The 25,798-nt window shown below is 52.8% G+C and overlaps 1 protein-coding gene, 2 non-coding genes and 1 pseudogene across 4 annotated transcripts; 3 read left to right on the top strand and 1 right to left on the bottom strand.

Moving 5' to 3' along the window:
- LOC131094597 (zinc finger protein 345-like) overlaps positions 1–25,798 on the bottom strand; it is a 159,673-nt pseudogene that overhangs the window by 30,797 nt on the left and 103,078 nt on the right.
- LOC131094615 (hydrocephalus-inducing protein-like) lies at positions 1,492–24,231 on the top strand. Of its 2 annotated transcripts, none has more exons than XM_058042266.1 (3): positions 1,492–4,638; positions 8,957–9,180; positions 22,932–24,231. In XM_058042266.1, the coding sequence occupies exons 1-3, from the start codon at positions 4,270–4,272 to the stop codon at positions 22,966–22,968; spliced, it is 630 nt and encodes a 209-aa protein (XP_057898249.1). In that variant the 5' UTR covers positions 1,492–4,269; the 3' UTR covers positions 22,969–24,231. The 2 variants fall into 2 exon arrangements, with proteins under 2 accessions (XP_057898249.1, XP_057898250.1); XM_058042267.1 differs by lacking the exon at positions 22,932–24,231 and adding an exon at positions 19,432–19,857.
- On the top strand, positions 9,299–9,451 carry LOC131094722 (5.8S ribosomal RNA). The gene has a single exon (XR_009115765.1). It is a non-coding gene; the product is annotated as a 5.8S ribosomal RNA (ribosomal RNA).
- Positions 10,347–18,007, top strand: LOC131094695 (28S ribosomal RNA). The gene has a single exon (XR_009115740.1). It is a non-coding gene; the product is annotated as a 28S ribosomal RNA (ribosomal RNA).

Here is a 25,798-nt window from a genome sequence, read left to right as displayed (position 1 = left end):
AAAGTAATTGTAAACATTGTACACGCAGTTTTTAGTATAAAGACATAACACCGCCCCGGGGGCAGGCAGAGTGCCTCAGACTGTCCTGCTGAGCTGACCTCGGCAGGGCAGGAGAAAATTTTTTTATAGATAAGATACAATAAACAACCTTGAGGCTGAGAAATGAAGAGCCCTGACTCCTTCTTCAAGCGCCGGGCTGGGAAAAGAGACTTTGAACTTTTCTTGGGGTCACTCTGAGCAGCAAGAGACCCTGAGACATTGGCGTCCCTGGTGGGCTCCAAGAGGGCACCCAGGTGGGCTCTTGGCAAGCAGCCACGCCACAGCCATCAGCTGCTGAAACCCAGCCCGAGAAGGAAAGGAAACAGGCACTCTCAAGGGAAAAACACAGAAAGAGCATCTCGACCTCTGCTGAGAAGATTCATTTCAAGCTCGACCTGGAAAGAGGAGGACCAGAAGCACGCCTGGAAACCCTCACCTGCGAGCTGCTGGACGGTGTCCAGGGCAAACTCCGGAATGACCTTGCAGATGATTCAGCTTTTGGTAAGAAAAGTCAAAATTGAGAACATGGGGGAGACATGCTCCCAGGAACAACCCAGCATCTTGTCAGCCCTACAGGGCATGGCAGCCACACACCCTGTGAAAATCTCTGAAAAGAGATAAATGGCCTTGAAGCTTTTATCCCCAGCAAGGGTAATGTTAGAGGCAATTTCGTGGAATTCCGCGGGGGCTGCCAGCTATCAGCAGGCAGCAGTATTCTCTCGAGGATGGGGGAGGTCATCCTGCCATCAGCAGGCGGCAGTTGCCCTTACCGACCAGGGAGGGGCAAAGGTAATCCCCAGCAAACAGGTGTGGGAGGAATTGGCATCATCTCCACAGTGCCCAGGGTCCCATGGGTCCCCAGAATGCCCAGAAACCCCAGAACTCTCAGGGGGAGGAGGGAGGAGGGGGTCGGTGAACCCGGGGCAGAGCCGCTTCTCGGCGACTGGCGAACCCGTGCCACGGCGGCGCCGGCCGGCAGCAGCCCGGGGGGGCCGCAGAGGCGGCCGTGGGGGCTGCGGAGGCCGGCGGGGGCCCACGGGGGCAGCGGGGCAGTCGCAGGCACAGCAGGGGCGGAGGCGATAGCGCGCACGGCGGTGCCCGGATCGCAGCAGCGGGCGGTCGGCAGCGTGCAGGGCACGGCCGGCGGCTGCGGGGGCAGCGCGAGCGGGGCCGGGCCGGGCGGAGCGCGGGAGAGGGAGGCGCAGGGCTGGCTGCGCTGGCGGCGGGCGCATGCGCCATGGCGGTGGCGGCGGTTTCACGCAGGGGGTGCCAAAGACGCGCGCGAAGGGCAGAACCCGCGCGACTGCGATGGCGGCAGCACCCGGGGAACGCACACGGGCCGCGGCAGCCGCGCCGGGCGGGACTGAGGCGGACGGGACAGGACGGCTGCAGCGTCCCTGCGACCGCCACGGAGCGCGGCAGGCGCCCGCTGATGACGCAAAAACCCGGCAGCCGGAGCGGGGCGGGTTTTTCCCCAGTGCGCAGACGCGGCACGGACACGGCCGAGCGGGGACCGGAGCCAGAACGGGACCGGGGCAGCGCCGGTGTCGGTCACGGGCACAGGGGGAGTTCCCCAGACCGCGCCTGCGCCGAGAGAAGCGCCGGGGAGGCGCGCTCGGGGTGGGGGCATCCGCACTCCCATGAGGGCACCGGCAGAGAGCGGGCGCGGTCTGGGTGCAGAGGGTGCCCGAGGGACCGGCCCTGCTCCGGTCCCATGGCAGCGGGCACGCAGCCGGCCCCAGCAGCCAGCACACAGTTTCAGCCTCCATCAAAATCTCAAGCGGGAGATTTTTCGCGGGTGCAGCGCATGTTGTGTGAGGCACACTGAATTCCTCAACAGCCCGGTCCCACAGAAGTGACGGAAACAGCATTTACCAGATGATCAGGCTTCAGATGCAAAAGATGGACATGTAAAAAAGCTGTCCAAAATCAGAGTAAAGTGAGAAAGCCCCCAGGTTTTTGCCCAAGATACAGAAAAAGGGGAAACCAGTGCAAATCAGTGGTATTCCAAATATGATATAAATGGAAATCTTCTGTTGTGCAAAATGCCTCTTAGGGAGGGAAACCACTGTAGAAAGATAGAGTTATTAGCAATGATTCAATTACATGAAATGTCTCTGAAGACAGAGCATCTGAGAAATATCAATCAGATCCTATCTGTGGGGTCACCAGCTGATTCTCCAATGATTTACAGTTTTGTTGGTATTGAGTTTGTAACCTTTGTTATTTTTGGATTTTATAGGTGATACTGATAAATAAGGATTGTTATTAATGCTATATGAATACTTTAAAAAAGTTGTCATAACCCCTTCAAATACTTCCTGTTGATAAGTTGATTATATAGTGAGAATTTTCAGAATTTATTATAAGAATTATGATCAAGATATTGTTGTAATATTTACAGCCAGCTTTCATGTGTTTCACTGTGTCTTTGCGTGATCATCTACAAGACACGTGTCTCTTCAGAATCTTGTCTTTTTGTTTTTTAACTACTCATGTTTTTTAGGTTTCCTTTAAATCCAGATTGCCAGTTTTGTGGTTTTCTTCAGCTATTATTTCTTCAGTTATTATAGAGTACTTCAGCCGAGAATTCAAGAGGTTTGCTGTGTTTGAAGAATTTCTGTCCTGACAGAAGTTTTGGAGGGATTCAATTATTTAATGGTTTGATTGATCTTTAATCCTAAGGTATCCTATTCATAATTGCTGTTTTTAAGAGTCTTGTTTTAAAATGTATTAAGTGATGTCCATCAATTAGAGTTTGAACTCTTGCCAAGTTCTAGCTCTACTTGAATGGAATGATTGACAATCAGCCCAGATGTTTTCTGCATCAAAAAGTATTCAAGTCCTTTTGGCTTGGCAATTTGACCATGTATGATAGCTGAGCCTGATTTCAAAGGGAATTTGGAGAAACATGAATCCAGACATGAGTTCTCCAGTTCTCTGTTGTTTTAAGGTTCATCAGCTGTCGCAGACTCTGGGATGACAGTTCAGTGTTGTAGTGACTGATAATGGTATGATTTCAGATGTCTCATTGGATATGTGTATTATCTGATTGATTTCTAATTGTTGTTATCTTACATTTCCCTATGCAATATTGCATAGAGACTGAAACAGATCAGACCAATGTTTTATTTTCATATATGCGAAAAGCCAATCATATAATGTGACTTTTTCACAGTGCTGGTAGCACGTAGCTGCGACCCAGCTTTGTCTCCCCTTCCCAGGGAAGTCCTGCTCCATGACCTTTATCTGCCTCCCCAGCAGCTCAGTGGTAGGAAAAGCCACTTGAAGTGGCTGATGGATTCTCCCTCAGTTTTTTGCCAGAGGCTTTGAGCCAGGAGGTTCCCTGGAGGGACGCTGGCTCTGGAAACCTCTCCTGAGCTTGCAGGTGTGGAGTAAAACTCCCTGCTGGGCCAGTGAACAACAAGTTATCCTCTGATCCATCTGGGACCCCCATGGCTTGGGGTCAGCCCTTGCTGGGGAGCTGCTGCTTGGGAGAAATAGCCACTCCCTTTTCATAAGTTTAGAAAGGTTTATTAAACCTTATCAAAAATGCAACAGAAGACTGAATAGAGAAAATGTTATGGTGCCAGGAGCAAAGGATTTTCCCCACCATGTGCTCTCCCACACAATGGAGTTTTTTCCTTTTAACCCTTTAGCCCCTCCCAAAATTCTGTCCATTGACTCCTTCTTCAGTGTCCAGTGGTAGAGTTTACTTCCTCAAATCTTGATTGGAGGTCAAATGTCACTGTAGTGACAAGGTGACCCTCCCACATATCCCAACCCCAGGTGTCCCTTGATAACAACTGAGGGGATAAAAGAAATTTTTCTTAACTTCTATACATGGTATTTGTCTGTTAATTGTGAGAGTCAATCATTGTGGCATTCACATTCTCTGAATGGAGAGACATAATTCTCTCTCAAGGTTTCTTTTCCTGGAGAAGCACAGGGAAAAGCAAGAAAAAAATTCTTATCTCCGTCATGTGGAAAGTGTTAGGAAGATTATTTACCTGAAGTGATTTGTCAGTTGGATTCTGCTGAGGATTGTTTTGTTTCCTTGGCCAATTGGAAAAAGCTTTGTCCTGGCTGTCTGGAGACAGTCACAAGTTTTCTTTATTATTCTTTAGTATTCTCTAGTATTCTTTGTAGTATAGTATGCTTCTTTAATATAGTGTAGTACAATGTAATATAATTTAGTTTAATAAAGCAACTGTTCAGCCTTGTGAATCAATGGAGTCAGCTGCCAGTCATTCCCTGCAATGGGGCATCCTGCTTTTTGATAAATCATCGCATTACTCATCTCTCACACTGCAGCTCCTCCCCAGGTGCTTTGCTCTCCTGCACTCACACTTCTCTCTGCCAATCTGTGGCTTATTAAACAGTCTGCTGGCTTTGTCTCTCCTGTGGCTGCAGGCAGCGTCGATTCCTGCGGACACGAGAGAGCTGTGGCTGGAAAACTTAATGGAGGGGAAAGAAACAGGGAAGGAGAAGGGCTCTGGTGAAGATCACACTGCCCTCCTGAGGCTCCCGGGGGAGAAGGCAAAGTTGCACGAAGACCCCGTGCTGTTCTCTGATGACATTTTTTTCATTGAGCCAATGGTAAATGATAGGTGAAAACCTCATTTTCCTCCTCTTCTTCCTCCTCATCCTCCTCCTCCTCATCCTCCTCCCCCTCTTCCTCCTCCCACCCACTCTACCCCTGGCTGCGGTCACTGGGCAGATCGTCAGCTGGCTCGAAGTGCTGGGAGGGAGGACATTGAGTTTCTGATGCACCTGCAGAGCTCGCCTAAAAATGCCAAATGCTAAAAGCATTTCTGCCCTGGAGGCTCATGGCAGGGTTGGGTGCCTGACAAGGCCAAGCTGTGGTGCCAGGGCTTGAGCTCAAGGGCACTCTGTGCGTGTCCTTGCAGTGTCCACAGGGAGCAGTTCTTACAGGTAGGGGCTCCCCCCACACATGAGGTTCAGCAGAGGCTGTTGGAGCACTGCCAGGCCACATTCTGACCTGAAGCTTGCAATGGTTTGCTGGGAAAGTGAGGCCAAATTCAGCCTAAGGCTAATCATAGAAATACCAATCCCCTCCTGTAACCACGCCTTGCACTATTTCTGAGTGTCCCTTCCAGTGTCCTCTGTAGCCTGGACACAAGGGTGGAAGGTTGAAATGGGCCTTTGGAGTTGTCCTGCACACAGGGACAGAAAACCTTTTCCTTTTCTGTTTCTGCAAGCAAACCACCACGTCCTCGTATCAACCAGAGTCCTGATTCTGAGTACTGGCATTGTGAGAGACAATGAATGCCTGATGTCTGCACAGTGCAACATCCCTTCTCATCTTGGAGTAAACCCTAGAATAATGCCAGCCTCTGTTTTCTTTCAATACAGGTTAAAGTAATATTTTTATTTCTAAGGTTCTGGTTCCGGGCAAATTTGGGAGAGAACCCCCCAAAGGGGCTCCTCTCGGAAAGCAGATTCAATCGGCCCCTACCCCCAACCGGTCCTGGAGAAAAGACCTCCTTGAAGTGGAAAAAACCTGTTTATTAAACAATAAACCCTAAACAGTATTAATCAATAAAACCCCTTGCTGCTCCAAAAGAGATGACAAACTGAGAAAGTCCCTCCCTGGGTTGCAGCTCAGCTCACTCAGTCTCTGATCAGTCCCTCTAGTGCTGGAAATGTCGCAGGCCAGGCCCAGCCCAGTGGCCACAGGTGGAGCTGTCGGTGCTCTTCTGGTGTTCAGTCCAGAGCAGTTTTGAACAGGTCCAAAGAAAAGGGAAAAAAACCCCACAGTCCAGGGAACTTCTTTGCCTCAGCAAGCTAAATTAACTAAAAGCAAAGGAGAGCTCTGTCCCGCTGTCTGTCCATCCACAGACAATGCAGTCCAGGAGCAGGAATGTGGAGGAGTGAGTGCAGTGTCTGAAAACAAACTGCTGCTTCTTCTCTCCCCCCTTCACTCTCTGCAACAAGTCTTAAAGGTGCAAAACTTATTATTCAACATAAACAGAACAAGACGATTTGGGATAAAAGCATCATATAGTCGACCCAAGATAGGGATCATGTTCTCTTCTTCTTGTGAAGAGCCACCAGTGCACAGTGGCAGTTGCATCCCACTGTAGCTGACAGCAGCATGATGTGACCAAGAGCCTTTGTCAGAGCAGCAGGAATATTGTGGAGAGTGGGAGCTGAACAGCTGAGCATTGAGAGCTTCCAGCGCTGTGTTGAGCTGGGTTTGGAGTGTTTCCTTGGGCTCCTTGTGTTGTTCACTCATTACTAATGCTCTAAACAGAGGCTTACAGAAGTGTGGTTGAAAACAAGAAATGTGAAGTTTGCAGAGCAATGTTTTGCTGTCTCTTTCTGCTGTAGGAGGGAGAAATTGGGCCAAATTGTTTGGCCAAATTCAAGGTGACCTTCAGACCTTCGGAAGCACTGGAGAATGGAAGCGTGGCTTACTGCAGCATCTCAGGTACAGCTCCTTTGCCCTGCTTCTCTCCCCCTCAGTGAAGCCATGGTGCCAGCGTGAGCCCACGGGGCTCCCATGGAAGTGCTGGGAAGAGTCCCTGGTCAGCAGGGCAGTGCTGGCACATCCCCTCTGGCCCTGCAGCTCCCAGGGAGTCTCCTGTGCCAGGCCAGGGCTCAGAATGCTGTGTGTGCCTGACTGATCCCAGAACAGCCCAGGCAGTGCAGGGAGAGGTTTTCATGCCATGGCTTTGTCAGCATTCCCCCAAAGGCCAGAGAGCTGCAGAGCAGAACAGCTTTAGTGAACAAGCACTCAGCCCCTGAAGGCCCCTGGCCTCCAGGATGATGGGTCCATTTGACATGGATCCATCATCACGCAGCAGGAGCTGAGTTACAAATGTGTTCCCTGAGCCTGGATCACCTCCCAGTGCCCAGACAGCAGCAGAGCAGAGGTGTTTGAGCCCCCCTGAGCCCAGGGTGTTGGTAGAAGGAGCAGCCTTGGCCAGCACCTGCCTCTCTCCCTTTGTGGGAATTGAGCCCTTGCAGCTCTGTCTGTGGAAATAGAACACAGTGCTGAGTGTCAGGAGTTGGGGACTTTGGCAACAAAGTCCTGTGTTCCTGGGCCAGGTAGTTTGGCAATTGCCAAACTCTGTAGGAGCTCTGTGCCTTCACTGAATGATTTCAAAGCTCCTCTAAGTGCATGGGAAGGAAAGCATAGAACCAGAGTATGTTAAGGATGGAATGGACTTAAAGGCCTCTGGGCAGGAACACCTCCCCCTAGAGCAGGTAGCTCCAAGCCCCATCCAGCCTGGCTTGGAACACTTTCAGGGCTGGAACCTCCACAACAGCCCTGGGGAACCTGCTCCAGTGTCTCACCACCCTCAGAGTAAAAAATTTCTTCCTAATATCTAAGCTAAATTTCCTTTCTTTCAAATTATACCTGTAACTCCTTGGCCTGTCACTACAAGGCAGCAGAGATGTTTTAAACTCAGCAGACTGGTGGCTGAAATTGGAAAGCAGCCCAAGGAATGGGTTAGAAATTAGAAGTCAGCCCCAAGGCTGAGGGAAGAGGAGGGTCCATATCCTCTCCTGCAGCATCAGGAGGTGGTTGCATCCAGCTCAGAGTCAGGGTCTAGCACTGAGGCAGCCTGGAAAATACAGTATAACAGAGGGAATGATTGTAGTGCAATAGACATCTCTCCCCAGGCTGTGAGAGCAGGCTGCCCCTGCAGCTCAGAGGGGAAGGCCAAGGACCCTTGGTAGAATTCAGCTCTCCTACTCTGAACCTTGGGAACATTTCTATCGACACCCCCCACATCTATGACGTGAGCAGAAGGCTTGGGGTAGATCCTGATGGCTCCTAAGGCAGAGTAAGCCTGGTGGAAGTGTGGAATTGCTGCCGACCTGGGCAATTGTGAGCAGGGAATATTTGATCTACTGGTGAAATCTGGGAGGGTCTGAAAGGTGTGTCTGTTGTTCATGAAGCCCCAGTTCCTTCTTTGGGAATTAGCTGGGAGGCTTGCTGCAAAACAACCCCTTGGCATATGAAACAAAGCCTGGGTCAAAAAGGGATGTTCAGAGGCTTTTGTGGTCGTGCCAGACACAAGGCACCTTTGGACTGGGCTGTTCAGAAGCAGCTGGAACAAACTGGCTGCCTTTGAGCTTCAGTCAACTGCAGACAGCTTCCAGTCAAGTGTCTCCTGCTTATTGCTGCAGGTCACAGGAAAGCCATCCAGCCTCCTGGCTCAGTGCTGGCCCTTGCAAAGGGCTTGGGAGTTCTTTCCCTTGCTGACCAGTCCCTCAACACACTTCAGCCTTGGTGCATCTCTGGCTCTAGAAAGAGAAAAGTTTTCCTGGGAATAAAGCAAAGCATTTTTCTACCTATTTGTCTCCTCCCCAATAGTGTCAAGTTTGCAACAAAATCCAAAGAGAGAGCAGCTGAAAGAGGTAGAAGATGAGGCACTACATCATGCCAGACACTTCCAAAAGCTTGGCTGTGGGAGGCAAAGACATGCTGAGTTTTCTTACCAAAAGATGATGCTGTCTATACATTTTGATGCTGATGTCTCATAATCAATGTATTGTTTTCATGACATGGGAAAAGGTGAATGAGTAGATGGTGCTGTTGGAGCTGTGCTCACTGGGGCAGCAGCAGCTCTAGGGTGATTGACTACGCAGCTGCAATCAGCCCACGTTGCTCTCAGGGCCAGGTCTGAATGAACTTGGTGATGCTGATCAGAGGTGCACAGCTTTGTGTCCATGGGATAACCCCAGGGTTGTGGACTCCAGTTCTGTGGAGTTGCCGCTGCTTTGCTTCAAGAAAACTTCAAGGCAGAACTTGTCCTGTTGTATTTTTTTGCCATTCAAAGCATCGTCTGCTATTTCTGGGTATTAATTGTGTCATTAGACAGTAACTCACAAGAAGGGAAGATTCCACATGTATTTCCATTTTGCTTTCTTGCTGCTGCAGGTGAAACTGATTAACCTAGGAGATATTGATGCTCCCTTCACCTATAGACCTTCAACTGCCAACGTGGGCTTCTGCTTCAAGTTTGCGCCCGAGGAAGACATCGGTGCACCAGGTGGGACCCAGACTGCTCAGATCTCCTTCAGTGCCACCATAGTGTGGAGGTTTGAGGAAGAATTCCAGTTCAGTGTGGCTGGATCTCCTATGTCTGCAATCCTGACTATCAAGTAAGGATGGTCAAAGCCAGGCACGCGCCTGCATGTCCTCAGCACAAGAGAAAGGGGCCGCTTCATGTGAGCGGTCCCAGCCCCTCCACGCGTGCGGGATCGGTGCCAAAAGCCAGACAACACTTAGCGGTGGATCACACGGCTCATGCGTTAATGAAGAATGCAGCTAGCTGCAAGAATTAGTATGAATTGCAGGACACATTGGTCATCCACACTTTGAATGCACTTGCGGCCCTGGGTTCCTCCCGGGGCTACGCCCGTCTGAGCATTTCTTGATGATCAGTCGCCGTCCGGGGGCCACCACAGTGGTGCGGCTGGCGTCGCCTCGCAGGCCAGTTGACTGTGATCAGCAGCGGAGATGATGCTGGCTCGCTGGTGCCCAGAGGGAAGGCGGTCAGGGGTTTGGCAAGGGATGCTTTTCCCTTGGCGGCCTCAATTTTTTCCCTGTGACCCAGCAGGCGTCATCATCGTCATGGCTGTCATCGTCATTGTTGCCGCGCAGGGCCTTCATCCCCCTATATGCAGACTCAGGGACTGATCCATAGCTCCCCACTCCTGGAGTGAGCCACTGGGGCAGAGTTTGTCCTTGGGGCACCCATGCTGCGGTATGGTGGTGGTGGGAGATGAGGAGAGTGAGAGACAGCGTTGAAAACATCGCCGTGGGCTGGGAGAACAGAGGGGGCAAGAGGGAGATGAGGTGCAGGCCTCACCCGTAGCCTCCCAGCCACGCAGGCGGCTGTCTGCGGGTGGGTACCACGGGGGTACTGTGTGTGCTGCTTCGTGTGCATGTGAGGCGAGAGCGCCAGGGACAGGGGTTCTGACCCCCTCCTCCCTTCGCCTGCCCTGCTCCTCTTCTGTTGCGGTCTCGGGGTGCAAATAGCACCATGGCTTTTCTCTCTCTCCACCAAGGCCATCACGTGCCGCCACTTGGCTGGTCCCCCATCAGGGCTGTCTCTGCCACACTCCCTTTTTTGTTCTTGTCTCTGGGATGGGGCACTCCGTCTCTGCTTCTCTACCTCTGGCTTTGTTTTCCCCTGGTGCATGGGAGCCAGTGGGGAGGGAGGTGAGAGTAGTAGGTGGGAGAAGCTGGCTGGCTGTTGGCCTGTTGGCATGCCGCTTCTTTAGAAGCAGCATGGGCCGGGAGGTGTGGCCAAGCTTTGGCCTTGCGACCTCAGATCAGACATGGCGAGCCGCTGAATTTAAGCAAATTAGTCAGCAAGGGAAAAGAAACTAACAAGGATTCCATCAGTAACGGTGAGCAAAGAGGGAAAAGCCCAGGGCTGAATCTCCCCCCGCAGTGGGGCACGGGACATGTGACGTACAGAAGCCCCCCTCCTGGGCGGCGCTCTCGGGGGACCCAAATCCTTGTGATCGAGGCCGCAGCCCGCAGACGGTGTGAGGCCGGTAGCGGCCCCCCAGCGCGCCAGGCCCGGGGCTTCTCAGAGTCAGGTTGCTTGGGAATGCAGCCTAAACCGGATGGTAAACTTCATCTAAGGTTAAATACTGGCACGAGACCGATAGCCAACAAGAATCGTAAGAGAAAGTCGAAAAGAACTTTGAAGAGAGAGTTCAAGAGGGTGTGAAACCGTTAAGAGGTAAACGGGTGGGGCCTGCGCAGTCTGCCTGGAGGATTCAACCCGGCGAGTTTCATTCGTCTGGCGCAGGTTTGGCGGATCCTCGCCTCCGCCTCCCCTCCGTCGCCTGGGCAAACCCCATCCGTGGTAGCGCCGTGGCGGGGGGCGTCGCTTCTCCCCTCGCGGGGGGTAAGCGTCCTCAAAACACAGCGTTTCTCGCAGGGGTGCAGAGGCTGGGCCCGCTGGCCCCCGGCCCTGCTGTCAACCGGGGCGGACTGCGCTCAGTGCGCCCCGACCGCGCGGCGCCACTGGGCTGGGCTCACAGGCTGTGCTGGGGTGCCCGGGGTCCGCAGCGATGTTGGCTACCCACCTGACCCGTCTTGAAACAGACCAAGGAGTGAGCTTGACAGGCGGCACGTGCGCGAGTCAGGAGCCGTTGTCGAAAGCCCGTGGCACAATGAAGGTAAGGGCCGGCGCGCGCCGGCTGAGGAGGAATCCCGTGGCGCATGTTGCGCCTGCTAGTCCCAGGCGCACCACCGGCCCGTCTCACCCACCGCCCCTTCGCGGGGCCGGGAAGGTGGAGCGTGAGCGTCCGTGCTAGGACCCGAAAGATGGTGAGCTATGCCTGGGCAGGGCGAAGCCAGAGGAAACTCTGGTGGAGGTCCGTAATGGTCCTGACGTGCAAATCCATCGTCCGACGTGGGTCTAGGGGCAAAAGACAAATCAAACCATCTAGTAGCTGGTTCCCTCTGAAGTTTCCCTCAGGATAGCTGGCACTTGGCAATGGGCAGTTTTACCTGGTAAAGCAAATGATTAGAGGCCTTGGAGCTGAAACAATCTCAACCTATTCTCAACCTTTCAATGGGTAAGGGGGCCGGCTCGCTGGCGTGGAGCCGCGCCATGGAATGCGAATGCTCAGTGGGCCACTTTTGGTAAGCAGAACTGGCGCTGCGGGATGAACCGAACACCGAGTTAAGGCGCCCAATGCTGACACTCATCAGAGCCCAGCAAAGGTGTTGGTTGATCTAGACAGCAGGACGGTGGCCATGAAAATCGGAATCCGCTAAGGAGTGTGTAACAACTCACCTGCCGAATCAACTGGCCCTGAAAATGGATGGCGCTGGAGCGTCGGGCCCACACCCGGCCGTCGCCGGCAGTGTGATGCCCGTGGGGGCTAGGCCGTGACGAGTAGGAGGGCACGGCAGTGCGCCTCGAAGCCTGAGGCGTGGGCCCGGGTGGAGCCGCCGCAGGTGCAGATATTGGTGGAAGTAGCAAATATTCAAACAAGAGCTTTGAAAGCCAAAGTGGAGCAGGGTTCCTTGTGAACAGCAGTTGAACATGGGTCAGTCAGTCCTAAGCGATAGGCGAGCGCTGTTCCGAAAGGGCGGGCGATGGCCTCCGTTGCCCTCAGCCGATCGAAAGGGAGTTGGGTTCAGATCCCCGAATCTGGAGTGGCGGAGACGGGCGCCACGAGGCGCCCAGTGCGGTGACGCAACCGATCCCGGAGAAGCCGGTGGGAGCCCCGGGGAGAGTTCTCTTTTCTTTGTGAAGGGCCGGGCGCCCTGGAATGGGTTCGCCCTGATAGAGGGGCCCACGCCTTGGAAAGCGTCGCGGTTCCGGCGGCATCCGGTGAGTTCTCGCTGGCCCGTGAAAATCCGGGGGAGAGGGTGTAAGTCTCACGCCGGGCCGTACCGATATCCGCAGCAGGTCTCCAAGGTGAACAGCCTCTGGCATGTTGGAACAATGTAGGTAAGGGAAGTCGGCAAGCCGGATCCGTAACTTCGGGATAAGGATTGGCTCTAAGGGCTGGGTCGGTCGGGCTGGGGCGCGAAGCGGGGCTGGGTGCGTGCCGCGGCTGGACGCGCGCCGGGCCCTTCCCGTGGATCGTCCCAGCTGCGGCGGGCGCCGCCCACCCCCCCACCCGCCCTCCACCTTGCCGCGGCCGGCGCCCCAAGCGGTTCGCGCAGGGGAGGGTCCTCCGGGGGGGTCCCCGGGCTGGCGCCCCGCCTCGGCTGGCGCCTAGCAGCCGGCTTAGAACTGGTGCTGACCAGGGGAATCCGACTGTTTAATTAAAACAAAGCATCGCGAAGGCCCGAGGCGGGTGTTGACGCCATGTGATTTCTGCCCAGTGCTCTGAATGTCAAAGTGAAGAAATTCAATGAAGCGCGGGTAAACGGCGGGAGTAATTATGACTCTCTTAAGAAGAATAGTTACTAACTGGGCTCAGCTGCAGAAGTCGCACCTCCTCATGGTCCCGCCGGATGCCCTTGTGGTAACTAAGTTGACTTTTGCCCCAGTGTGAGTGAGGGCATTTACCAGCCCTCCCTATTGTTGGGCTCGCCACCCAATGGTAGTATCACGATCTGCTGAAACAAAGAGTTTGCCGCAGCCTGTTCGCTGTTGCACAGTGCCTTGTCCACGGGCCGTTGATGTTGGACAAAAGTTGGTAGCTCGAGAGAGGGTCGACTACTGACTATTTCTACCCTCACTTGGACTGGTCATTTCTTTAACTTACCGGACTGACATAATGGTGCAATCTCTAGCTTTGCGTTACATCTCTACTGCAACTCAGACTGACCCATTAGATCTAAGGGTCAATGATGCCAAATCTGTGCCCTCTCTGCCCAGGGAAGAGGGGTTCAATCTTGTAAGTCTAGAGTTTGTTAACTCTGGAATTGTCAAAGGAGATGGTATACCTCATGCAGATGTCTGGGAGTTTCTGGGGCAACTCCCTGAGCCATATGAGATCTCCCCTATGGGGCTGGCCCAGGAAGAGGCTGTGAGTGCAGAGGGAAGTTTCGAAGAGCCCAGAACACCTGAGGCCGAAAGTAGGAGGGGGGATACTGAAGAGCCCAAAACACCCGAGGCTCCTTACGGGTCCAAAGCTATTGGTAGTATGCCAAAAAACACTGGTTGTATCGATGCCGGACAAACAGCCATCTTGTCCTCAATGTGAGACCCGGTTTACTAGGATGCTGGGGCTGATTGATCATCTTAAAAGGGTGCACGGGCAGAGAAAGATCATTTCAGATGTGCGAAGTGTGGTAAACAAAATCTAAAATACCACAGTATCTCATGTCACATCCCGCGTTGCAAGGGAATGGTGTGTGTGGCTCCTACAGGTGACTGGGTCTGTGAGGTGTGCCATCGAGGGTTTGCCACCAAGATTGGCCTGGGTCAGCACAAGAGGATAAGACATCCTCTTGTGCGGAATGAGGAGCGGATTATTGCTTCCCATCCTAAAGAGTCATCGGCCCGAGGGGCCCACAAACAAGTATGGACTGAAGAGGAAGAGGCTCTCCTGATACAACTGGTGGACAAGTACACCGGTAAAAGGAACATTAATCAACCTTTAGCGGAGCATATTCCAATGAAGACAGCAAAGCAGATAAGCGATAAAAGGCACCGTCTAGTGAAAGGTCCCTCCGCAGAAGAACATGAAGGCCTAGTAGGCGCCGTGGGGATCGAACATCCACCCGAGTCTGCTAAATTGCCGAAGGACGGACAGTTAAAGCTCCAATACCGCAAGATGATCAAAGCGGGACTATCGGTTGGAAAGTTCACCATGTATCGGGAGGCCTTTGAGAAAATTGTTGATGGGCAAGATCCAGGTCGTGTGGTGAATGACGTATATAACGAGTTTCTCGGTATTCTGGGGGAGCCTAGCCAGAGCAAATCTATCTGTAAGGGTCGAAAAAAGCAGGCACCCTGTGGCGAAAAAACATCCAAGACTACACCAAATTGGATGTGTAAAAGAGCTATCAAGAGGGGCAAATTCTTGCAATTTCAGTTGTTGTTCAAGTCACATAGAAGGCGCCTCACGCGTATCATCTTGGACAGGACAGAAGCCATTCAGTGCCAGGTACCATCGAGCGTTGTCCACGATCTCTTTAAGAATAGATGGGATACATCTGGTACATTTGGTGGCCTCTTAGGTTTCCCTCCTTATAAGGAGGTGAACAATGTGGTGTTTGAGGCCCTAGTTACAGAGAAAGAGGTGGATAAGAACTTGAAAGAGATGTGTAAAACCTCCGCTCCCGGGCCAGATGGGATTACTCTGGGTCGAATTATTGCAAAAGACCCAAGATTTTCCCGGTTGACTGAGATCTTCAACCTCTGGCTTATTACCGGTACAATTCCAGATGCGCTGCGGGACTGCAGGACAGTCTTGATACCCAAGTCTTCAGATGTAGAGAAGCTTGGTGATATCAATAACTGGAGGTCTATCACTATTGGTTCAATGGTGATTAGGCTATTTTCCAGGATCGCCACGGCGAGGCTTGTCCCATTAACCCCCGGCAACGGGGTTTTATTTGCGCATCAGGGTGTGCCGAGAACCTCAAGTTGTTACAACTTGTGGTAAAAACAGCAAAACGAGAGCACAAACATCTGGGGGTCGTGTTCGTGGACATCGCTAAGGCATTTGACACCGTGTGTCATGAGCATGTATTTGAGGGTCTGGTCCAGAGAGGTGTGGATTCACACGTGATTGATTTAGTGAGGGAAATGTATCGTGATGTCAGGACGTACATTTCTGTTGGAAGGGGAAGAACAGACCCCATATACATTTGCTCAGGTGTCAAACAGGGCAGCCCTATGTCACCTCTGCTGTTTAATTTAGCGATGGACCCCCTTCTATGTAAACTTGAACGTGAAGGTGAAGGTTTCCATCATGGGGGTTGGAAAACTACGGCCATGGCATTTGCCAATGACCTAGTGCTCCTGAGTGATTCCTGGGAAGGCATGTGTTGTAACATCAAAATTCTGGAGGCCTTTTGTAATCTTACTGGCCTCAGTACGAAGGGTGAAAAATGTCACTTTTACACTTTGGCTTTTACATCAAGCCAACAAGGGACTCATATACTATCAATGATTGTCCCGCATGGGTAATAAACGGATCCCCTCTTAACATGATCGACCCAGGTTCCTCAGAAAGATATCTTGGCACATGGGTAGACCCCTGGACTGGCTTCGCAGACCCTAGATTGTCAGAGAAGCTAACTGATTGGCTCCATCGAATTGGTCGTTCGCCTTTAAAACCTCTCCAGAAAGTCGATATACTCAGGACTTATACTATTCCGAGACTGATATATTTGGCTGACCATACTGAGGTTAAGGTGGGCCTCCTCAAATCCCTTGACCAGTTGATTCATAATACGGTCAAGGAATGGCTTCATCTTCCACAAAGTACGTGTGATGCGATCTTGTACTCGAGTTTCAAAGATGGTGGTTTAGGTCTCATCAGATTGGTGACGCTCATTCCAAGTATACAGGCGAGAAGACTGCATAGATTGGCACAGTCTTTGGATGAGACTCTTGTGAATTATTTGAAGGAAATCCATCTGGAACGGTTATTTGAAAGATTGTGGCTAAAAGCAGGGGGGACACAAGAGTCCGTCCCATCAATTTGGGAGCCTCTACCGGCGGTAGAGTTGGGGGGTGATGATGAAGCCCGGCTTGAATGGGAAGCACCCGCTCTAAAATTTGCTATCCAAAACCGTGTAATTGGAGGAAATTAGAATTTCAAAAGTGGATCCACCTGGTATCCCAGGGTCATGGAATTGAAAATTTTGAAAATGATGAGATCAGTAATGCCTGGATAAGGTGGTTTGGGGGCATACCTCACCGAAAATTAATCACGGCCCTACAATTAAGAGCCAATGTCTACCCGACAAGGGAATTCCTGGCTAGGGGTAGACAGGACAATGTTGTTCAATCCTGCCGACATTGTGGAGCTAGATATGAGACTGTGGCCCACATTGTCGGCAACTGCGCCATCACTCAGGAAGCCAGGATTAAGAGACATAACGCCATCTGTGAAACTCTTAGCGAAGAGGCTAAGAGGGAGTGTTGGGCAGTATACGAGGAGCCACACATTAGGGATGAGGCAAACAAATTGTTTAAACCAGATTTGATCTTCGTTAAAGGGTCTAAAGCAGTCGTGGTTGATGTGACAGTGAGTTACGAGCACTCTGAAATCTCATTGAGTGAAGCCGCCTCGGAAAAGGCCAAGAAATATCAGCGCCTTCATAAGCAGATCGAACAATTGACGAATGCAAAGGAAATTGAACATGTTGGCTTCCCCATGGGAGCCTGTGGCAAATGGTTAGGCAAGAATACTGAGTTGCTGACTGCCCTTGGACTCTCTAAAACGAGGCTAGAGAGAACCGCGAGGGCCCTAGCATCTAAAGTACTCTTCGCCTCTGTCGATATTGCACATATTTTTGTAAGCAAAGCTAGATCGACTGTATCTGTAAATACATTGTAAATAAACACGGCCCCTCCCCTTGGCTGGGTCCGCTGGACAGTGAAATCGGTTTTGGGTGGGAGGGGTTCATCCCTCATAACCGCGTCTTAGCCCATATTTGGGTTAAAAATTCTGATTTGGACATCAGGTGGATGGGCCACCTTACTTAACCCGGAAAAGGAACATATACGGTTTGTATGTGTTTAATAAATAGCCAAATGCCTCGTCATCTAATTAGTGACGCGCATGAATGGATGAACGAGATTCCCACTGTCCCTACCTACTATCCAGCGAAACCACAGCCAAGGGAACGGGCTTGGCGGAATCAGCGGGGAAAGAAGACCCTGTTGAGCTTGACTCTAGTCTGGCGCTGTGAAGAGACATGAGAGGTGTAGAATAAGTGGGAAGCCGGGCACGTGCTCGGAGGTGCAGGGCAACCTGCCCGCCGGCGTCCCGGCCATCAGTGAAATACCACTACTCTGATAGTTTTTTCACTTACCCAGTGAGGCGGGGGGGGGGGGGGGCGAACCCCGAGGGGGGCTCTCGCTTCTGGCGCCAAGCGGCCGGCGCGCGCCGGCCACGACCTGCTCCGGGGACAGCGGCAGGTGGGGAGTTTGACTGGGGCGGTACACCTGTCAAAGCGTAATGCAGGTGTCCTAAGGCAAGCTGAGGGAGGACGGAAACCTCTCGTGGAGCAGAAGGGTAAAAGCTCGCTTGATCTTGATTTTCAGTACGAATACAGACCATGAAAGCGGGGCCTCATGATCCTTCTGGCTTTTTTGGGTTTTAAGCAGGAGATGTCAGAAAAGTTACCACAGGGATAACTGGCTTGTGGCGGCCAAGCATTCATAGCGACATCGCTTTTTGATCCTTCGATGTCAGCTCTTCCTATCATTGTGAAGCAGAATTCACCAAGCGTTGAATTGTTCACCCACTAATAGGGAATCTGAGCTTGGTTTAGACCGTCATGAGACAGGTTAGTTTTACCCTTCTGATGATGTGCTGTTGCAATAATAATCCTGGGAACCCTTGGGATGAGATGGGATGTGTTATCCCTGAGAGAAGTGAGGCCAATGGAGATCTCTCCCCTGAACACATTGCCTGCAGAACCCCTTCCAGAGCCCAGCTGAAGGCCTGGCCTTTGGGCTGGGATCAGTTTGGTCAGAGGGGTGACCTCCTTTGACCAGGGACACATCCTACTCTAGCGGGGGATGTTGCTGAGCAGGGCTTTGAGGGTCAGGCTGAAATGAATGTGCCAAGGGACAGTGAAGGGGCCTGGGAGGTTCCTCTCCACTCCTGGTGTGTGGCAGAAGAGTCTCACCCTCTTGTGGGTGGCTGTGCTCTGGTGGGACTGAGGCACCTGTGTGGTGCCTGAGTGCTGTGGCAGTTGAGGCAGCTCCCTGGCCCAGGAGAGCCTCAGTGGGCCCGAGGGTCAGGAACCCCCCAGCACTGCATGGGGCTCCTGGGCCAGCTGTGGGATGTGTTCTGCCCCAGAACCTGCTCAGGGCAGTCCTGGAGGTCCTGGGGAAAAGGTCCTTGTTAAATGTCCTGGTTTTCTTTTTTATTTTCATATCTACTTCATGTTCAGGATATGTGGTTCATGACTGTCTGGTTGGGAAAGTCCTAAACCTGATATTTGACACAGTCATTAAGTGTGCTGGATCCCATTGCTCTTGTCTGTGGCCATCCTGGGAACCCTTGGGATGGGATGGGATGGGATGTGTTATCCCTGAGAGAAGTGAGGCCAGTGGAGGTCTCTCCCCTGAGCACATTGCCTGCAGAACCCCTTCCGGAGCCCAGCAGAAGGCTTGGCCTTTGGGCTGGGATCAGTTTGGTCAGAAGGGTGACCTTCTTTGATCAGGGACACATCCTACTTTAGCAGGGGTGTTCCTCACAATTGGTAATGATTTCAAAGACAGAGCACATCCCTTCTGGGATTTCCTTTCCTTTCTTTGAGCACTAAAGGAGGAATCTCACCCTGGGTTTAGCTACAGGGACAAAAGGCAGAAGCCTTTGTGTGCAGGTGAGTGCCAGTCCTTGCCCACACTCCCTGGAAACGGAACGCTGCCAAGCAGGAAGGAGATCCAGAAGTGAGGGCCTGGTGCAGTCAGATTGAGCAGTCCCACCTGTTCATAAATTCCCATTTCCAAAGGCCTCCAGACAGTCCTTTGTTATGTTGCCCATCCTCATGCAGATGCCCAGGACCCTGGGATCCCAGGGTGCACAGATGTCCCTGCAGTGGGCTTTTCCCAGCACAGGCCAGGACAGCCTGGAGGAGAGGAAACAAAAAACCAACCTGTAGAAGACCCAAGAAAAGACCCTCAAAAAGAGACTTTAAAACAGAGGAGTTCATCATCCTCAGGCAGGATGGGTGGGCTCCCCTTCAAACAAGCAATGTCAGTTTCCCACTGACACCAATCCTTTCTACAGGATGGACAAATAAGGAGTAAATAAAATCCCACGGAATGTGACATAGATGAAGACTTCCAGGAGCCCAGTTGCGAAGTGCGGATGTTCAGGGACATCACACCATGACCAATATGATCAAGTGAAGCCAAATTTATTATCCCTAAAAAGACTAGATTTATAATAAGTTTCTACTGCCCACGCTTCTCTAGCTAATACATGATTGGTTAATCCTAGCTGTTTACACATCTAAATTAAATGCTGATTGGATCATCTAATTTTTTGTGCATCTTGCTGTGGTTGTCTGGCCCACCCATTGCTTTCTCTTTTTTCTCACTCTCCCAAGCTTGCTGACAAACTTGCTGAGTCCTGATGACTCTTCTTCTTGTATCTTTCTCAAGGATATACTGACCCCATTTCTGAATATGTCCGTTATCCATTGTTTGTGAATGTGTTCAGTGTCCATTAGTACAAGCAGGCTGGATTGTGCATCGGCTGAATATGGCCATTGTCTAGCAAGAACTCCTCAACCTACAAAAAATCCTCAACACCCCAGAGCCTGACCACGCCCCACAGCCCACCTCAGAAATTAACCACCCAGATTGGGTGGGGGGTCTGATGAAGGAGATGTGTGAGATGGGCCAGATGCTGAAGGAATACACTTCCCCAGCTGGTGAGGAAACCTCCCCCTGCCTCAAAGAGGGAGAGTCTGATGGTGCAGCAGCGGAACCCACAGATGTTACAACTGTCCAAGTTCCAGCTGAACTGCAGAGGCAGTCACAGCCAGCAGCAGTTGCCCTGTGGAAACGAGGAGGTCTAAGATGAAATCAGAGCACCCAGACAAGGATAAGAATGGAGGGCCCTCACAACTCACAGGGGAGCCAATGGTTGAGATCATCACTGAGTCCCTGATGTACAAAAGTCTCTGTAATCTGCACACAGACATTGTACGCACAGGGACGTGAGGCTTATACAACCTGGTTACTATGGGTCTGGGATCTTATGGGTACAGGTGTCCAGCTGGAGGGTGGTGAGGCAAGGAATTTGGGACGCTTGACCCAGGACTCAGGTATCAATCAGATTTTTGTAAGGGAGCAAGGGCTTTTAATAAGTGTCAGAGAGAGGTTTGTTCATAGGGAGAGAATGCAGGAGCAGCACCATAGAATGTGCTGGAAGACTCTTGAGGATGGGATCCAACAGCTGAGAGAAGTGACAGTATTGGAGGTACTCTTTGGGAGGGATGGACAGCATGATAATGACCCCAACAAGGTCAGGTGCACAGGGCAAATGTTGTGGAGCCTGGCAAATCTGGGGCCATCTCAATACACCACCTTTACTGCAACAATTAATGCCGATACCGGCTGAGAGACAGTGGGTCATGGGAAGATGTTCAAAGGGGAGACAGTGACAAGTCAGGGCAGACTTTGCTGAGCTCTGTCCAAGCCCTTTCTCCCAGCCCTGCCCCTGTTGCTCTGTGCCCCCCAGTTTTCCTTTTCTCAGAGCTCTTCCTTCAGCCCCGTGCCTGGAATTTTGCTGGGATCTGGCCCCATTGCTGTGATGAGCAGGGGCTCTGCCCATGGACACCAAGGGGTCAGCTCTGCTCTGAAGCAGTGGGGTCATGGAATGGGGACAGGGGCAAGTCCTGGGGTTAGATTCCATCAGCTCAAACAGCTCCTGAGGCTGAGGAGCTCAGCAGCATCTCCTGTCCCAGGACTAAGGGAGGGTGATGGCCAAAGGCAGTTTGAGAGGGTTTCCTGCTTCACCCAGGGAGAGCAGAGACAGCTGTGCAAGGCAAGAGCAGTGGCTGGAACTCAGTGAAGGGCTAGGGGAGCTGCTCTGTCACTCCGTCTGTCCCCAGCTGCCCTTTTCTGCAATCCAGGGCAGTCCCTGTGTTCCCCTGGAAATCAGCCTGACACAACTGAGAGCAGAGGGACCCACAGCAAAGCAAACTGGTTTAGCCTTTCTCAGAGTCCCAGCCCCACTCTGGCCAAGGACACTCCTGTCCCTCAGTGTACCCTGGAGGCAGCTGACAGCTTGGATGGCATCCTGAGGACACACCAAGGGTCCTGTCCATGGCAGTGCTTGAGGAGAGTGGGCTCATTGCCAGGGTCCCAGGCTGCCCTGCCCAGAGCTCCCCAGGCACAGGGAGCTGGGACACCCCATTGCTGTGCTCAGCCTGCACAGGAGGAGCCCAAGGGCTGGGCCTGGCCCTGCAGCTGGAACTCCCATTGCAGAGAGCCCCTCAGCAATGCCAGCAGCACCTGGGCAAGGCAAGGAGAGAGAGAGAGTTGAGCCTGAGGAAAAGCCTTTCCCTGGCCAGCCCTGCCCAGCAGGGCAGGACAGTGGCCCTCAGGCCCTGGTCAGCAGGGAATGGGCACATGGCCGCAGAGATGCCCTTCATCTCTGGGGCTGCTCTGCTGGCCCAGGAGGGACTGAGGGCCCTGAGCCCCCGGGCTGAGGGCTGTGCTGGCTGCGAGGGGACACAAGAGCTGTGCTGCTCAGGGTAGTGTCTGCCCTGCAGGGCAGGCCCAGCAGGCGCCACATCTGCCCTGCAGCAGGGCTGCCCTCAGCACTGCCTCCCTCCCTCCCTCCCTCCCTGCCCACGGCTCTGCTGCTGGAGCTGCCCCAGCCCCAGCTGCTCTTGTGGCCCCGGGCTCCTTCCCTGCTAGAGCTGCCAAAGCCCAGCCCAGCCCCTGGGCCAGCCCTGCCCTGCAGCTGCTCGGCCCTGCAGGGATTAAAGAACAGCTCCCCCAGCCTGCGCACCAGGGAAAGGTGATGCTGCATGGATCTGGAGGCTGGGCAGGTGTAGGCTCTTGCTGAGGTTCCCAGGAAAACTCAGTGTGATGGCTGAAGAGCCTCAGCCCCTGCTCTGGCCTGCACAGCTGAGTTTCCATTGCCACCAAGCTGAGCAGGGAAAAGTGGGAGCACAGATTCAGGAAAGCAGAGACCCAAGCAGGAAACCCCTGCCCTGAATGACCCCATGAAAAGTCCCCTCAGGAATGAGCTGGGCATGAGCTGGAGCTCTGAGCAGTCCTGGCCCACACAGCACCCTCTTCACAGCAGCAGGACCTGCCCTGGCAGGAGTCACTCCGTGCACCCACAGCTCACCTGCAGCGTCCATGGGGAGCTGCCAGGCAGGCTGAGAGCTGCCCCTGGCAGGTGGCACATGCCCTGGGCTGGCCAAGAGCCCTGAGGGCTGCAGGAGCTGCTCTGCAGGAAAGCCCTGGGCAGCCCTGGCTGCAGCCCCAGCTTCACCCCCTGCAGCCGTCCCTGGCAGCAGGAGCCATCCTGCCCTGTCCCTCTGACAGTGCCCAGGGCAACCCCACTCTGCAGCACATCCTCCCCCAAAGCAGAAAGGGCAGCAGAGCCATCCTTATAGTCACATCAGTCCTGCCATCTCCAGCTTTAGGAGATCCCTGCAGCCAGAAACTGACTGTGTCAAAAACTGGGAAGATTTCTCCATGAATGGGCTCAAAATTGTCCTTCCAGTTCCTTTAAGTCTCTCTCTGCTTCACTGCTCTCAGGTACCTGCAAGCAGTGCCCTCAGCCCTGCTGGACTGAGAGAAAAGCTGCTCATCATGACAAATGACTTTTTGTGTTCTTCTTGGTTTCCAAGAGCTCCTGTGGCAGAAGCCCAGCCCAGCTCAGCAGCACAGACCCAGCACAAGGACTTTAATGACCCTCTCAGGGCTTTGCTGCTGTTTACATAAGACTCCGTCCCAGAGAGCGTTCAAAGAACTTCTCAGGAACTAAAAATTAAATTTAAACTCCAAAGTTTCTACAAGTTTTAATGGGTCCCACTGAGGGACCCAACTGAGGAAGTTCTCCAGGCAGAGCAGAACATTGGAGGCAGTGATGACACGTGGGGACAAGCAAGGGAAAGGTGTCTCTGGTGCTGAGCAAAGCTGGATGTGTTTGAGGAATGCAAAGGGCCGGAGCCCCAGCCCCTGGCCAGGCAGATCCTGTCCCTCCCTCCTTGCTCAGGGCTCTTCCCGGGATGGGCACTGGCATGCGGGGATGTGCTATGGCAAGGGCAGGAGCATGGGGCGGCGTCTGCCAGGCTGCTGAGCAGGGACAAGGAGACAATGAGGCCCCAGCCCTGCAAGGGTCACTTGTCCCCTCCTGGCCCCAGGGCCAGAAGCCATGGCCAAAATGCTGCCCAAGTTGGCTCTGGCAGGGCTGTCTTACAGCTGCTGCCCATCCCTGTGCCCTGTGCAGCCCAGGCTGTCCCACAGAGTCCCTGGCCTGTGCCTCTGTCCCTGCAGGCTGTCAGCATCCCCCGGCTGCCCCACCTGGCTGGGCCCTTCCTTTGCTGACAGCTCTGCCTCCTGCCTCCCTCTGCCTGCCCACACAAAGCCTTTGGCTCATTATCAAAAGGGTTAATTAATTTTTACTGTGCCTGTGAGCTTTTAGCACAGGAACAAGGCATGCAGGGGCTACCTTCCCAGCAGGAATGGTTGGAAGACAAGAAGACATCTGGCTCAAGAATGCAGTGATAGAAAAAAGGACTAAATCTGGGAACTTGGGGTGGGTTTTACAGTAATGGATAAATTCTAATACACATTTAGTGACATTGGTAGAATTACATGTTCACATAATGTGAGGAGTTATCCCTTGCTAGACCTCAGGCCTGAATAAATGATGCCCTCTTAAACTGCAAATGTGGGAGATTAGGGACCGATCGGAAGATCTCGTGATGTTACGGGTAGACAGAACCCCTCTCCTTTACTGTTAAAGTTACTTAGCCCCCCATTTTGTTGGCCGTTAACCCCCGTTATATATAACCCCGTGTAACCGTTAATAAATGCCATTTGCTGTCCACCACATTGGTGTCTGTGAGTACGTGGCCCGAGTGGCAGGGGCATTGTCACTGTGCCATTCCCAAATCAGGTCGTCACGCCTCAAGCGGAGGCAACAAAGTGGTGCCAAAACCTGGGACTTTGCCCGGGGGACGGGGATCGCCTGGTCGGGTGAACAACGGCCGCAGCAGCTGGCCCAGCTCGGCAGGGAGGATACTCCCGGACCAGCGAGAGGAATGGAGGCCCTTGCGAAGGTCATTTTTCAGGTTCACAGGCAGTGGGGTATTGACTGCAAGCCAGGGGATTTTGCCCTCGTAGTATCAAGGCTATTGCGGATTGGGGTTATTGGGCAGCCAGTGGATATTCTCCACACAGAAATGTGATATAGGTGTACCAAGGCCCTAGCCGAGGAGGCCATGTCCTCAGGCTCGGGGCGGAATCTCATATTATGGGGGAGAGTCGTGTGGGCTCTACGGAAAACACGGCAGGAGCAAGAAACTTGGAAAGCCACGCAGGACTGTTTGCTGGTGGTGCCCTGGCTGGGTGCTGGGGCGGCTACGCAGACTGTGGGTGATTGCGATTTTGCTGAGTGCAGGGATTCACAGCCGCGGGGACGATCTTTGCGGCTCCCAAGCCCAGGCACGCCGGCTGACGGAAAAGACCAGGCGCAGTCATTTTGGGACGGGCTGTTAGAGAAAGCGCGAGGCACCACTGTTTAACTCGGAGGTGCAAGGCACCGTCATTAACTCAGAGTCTGAGAGCCTGGGCGGAGCCTCCGCCTTCCGCGCCGCAGGGTGGCGAACCCCGGGGTGGGGGGCCATGGAGGTGGTCGGCGGGAACAGAGAGGGTTTGCAGGACACTGCACACGCAAGCAGGAAAGAGGGGAGGGTTTTTCCCCAGTTCTCAGATGCGGCACGGACACCACCAAGTGGGAATGGAGCCAGATCTGTATTGGGACAGCGCAGGTGTTGGTCACAGGCAGAGAGGACATTCCCAAGACCGCGCCTGCGCCGAGACGAGTGCACGGGAGGCGCGGTCAGGGCAGAAGCGCCTGCACTCCCGTGATGGCACAGGCAAAGACGGAGCATGGTCAAGGTGCAGAGGGTGCCCGAGGTACCAGCCTTGCTCCGGTCCCGCGGCAGTGGGCACGCAGCCAACCCCAACAGCCAGCTTCCATGTGTTTCACTATCTCTTTGTGTGATCATCTACAAGACATGTGTCTCCTCAGAATCTTGTCTTTTTGTTTCTTAACTACTCATGTTTTTTAGGTTTCTTTTAAATCCAGATTGGCAGTTTCGTGTTTTTCTTCATTTATTATTTCTTCGGTTATTATACAGTACCTCAGCCGAGAATTCAAGAGGTTTGCTGTGTTTGAAGAATTTCTCTCCTGACAGAAGTTTCGGAGGGATTCAATTCTTTAATAGTTTGATTGATCTTTAATCGTAAGGTTTCCTATTCATAATTGCTGTTTTTAAGAGTCTTGTTTTAAAATATATTAAGTGATGTCCATCAATTAGAGTTTGAACTCAAGTTCTAGCTGTACTTGAATGGAATGATCGAGAATCAACCCAGATGTTTTCTGCAACAAAAAG

The sequence above is a fragment of the Melospiza georgiana genome, chromosome 30, assembly GCF_028018845.1.
Source record: "Melospiza georgiana isolate bMelGeo1 chromosome 30, bMelGeo1.pri, whole genome shotgun sequence".
In the NCBI taxonomy this organism is placed as follows: Eukaryota; Metazoa; Chordata; class Aves; order Passeriformes; family Passerellidae; genus Melospiza; species Melospiza georgiana.
Note: the sequence above shows the minus strand (reverse complement) of the source record. Positions and strands in the feature narration are given on the sequence as shown.

What these genes read in the sequence shown, in the direction of transcription:
- LOC131094615 (XM_058042266.1), top strand. Translation starts at nt 4,270, where the DNA reads ATGGAGTCAGCTGCCAGTCATTCCCTGCAATGGGGCATCCTGCTTTTT. An exon ending in TTTTTTTCATTGAGCCAATG is followed by an intron (nt 4,639 to 8,956) that starts GTAAATGATAGG and finishes TTGCTGCTGCAG; the next exon opens with GTGAAACTGATTAACCTAGG. An exon ending in TCTGCAATCCTGACTATCAA is followed by an intron (nt 9,181 to 22,931) that starts GTAAGGATGGTC and finishes CACTGCTCTCAG; the next exon opens with GTACCTGCAAGCAGTGCCCT.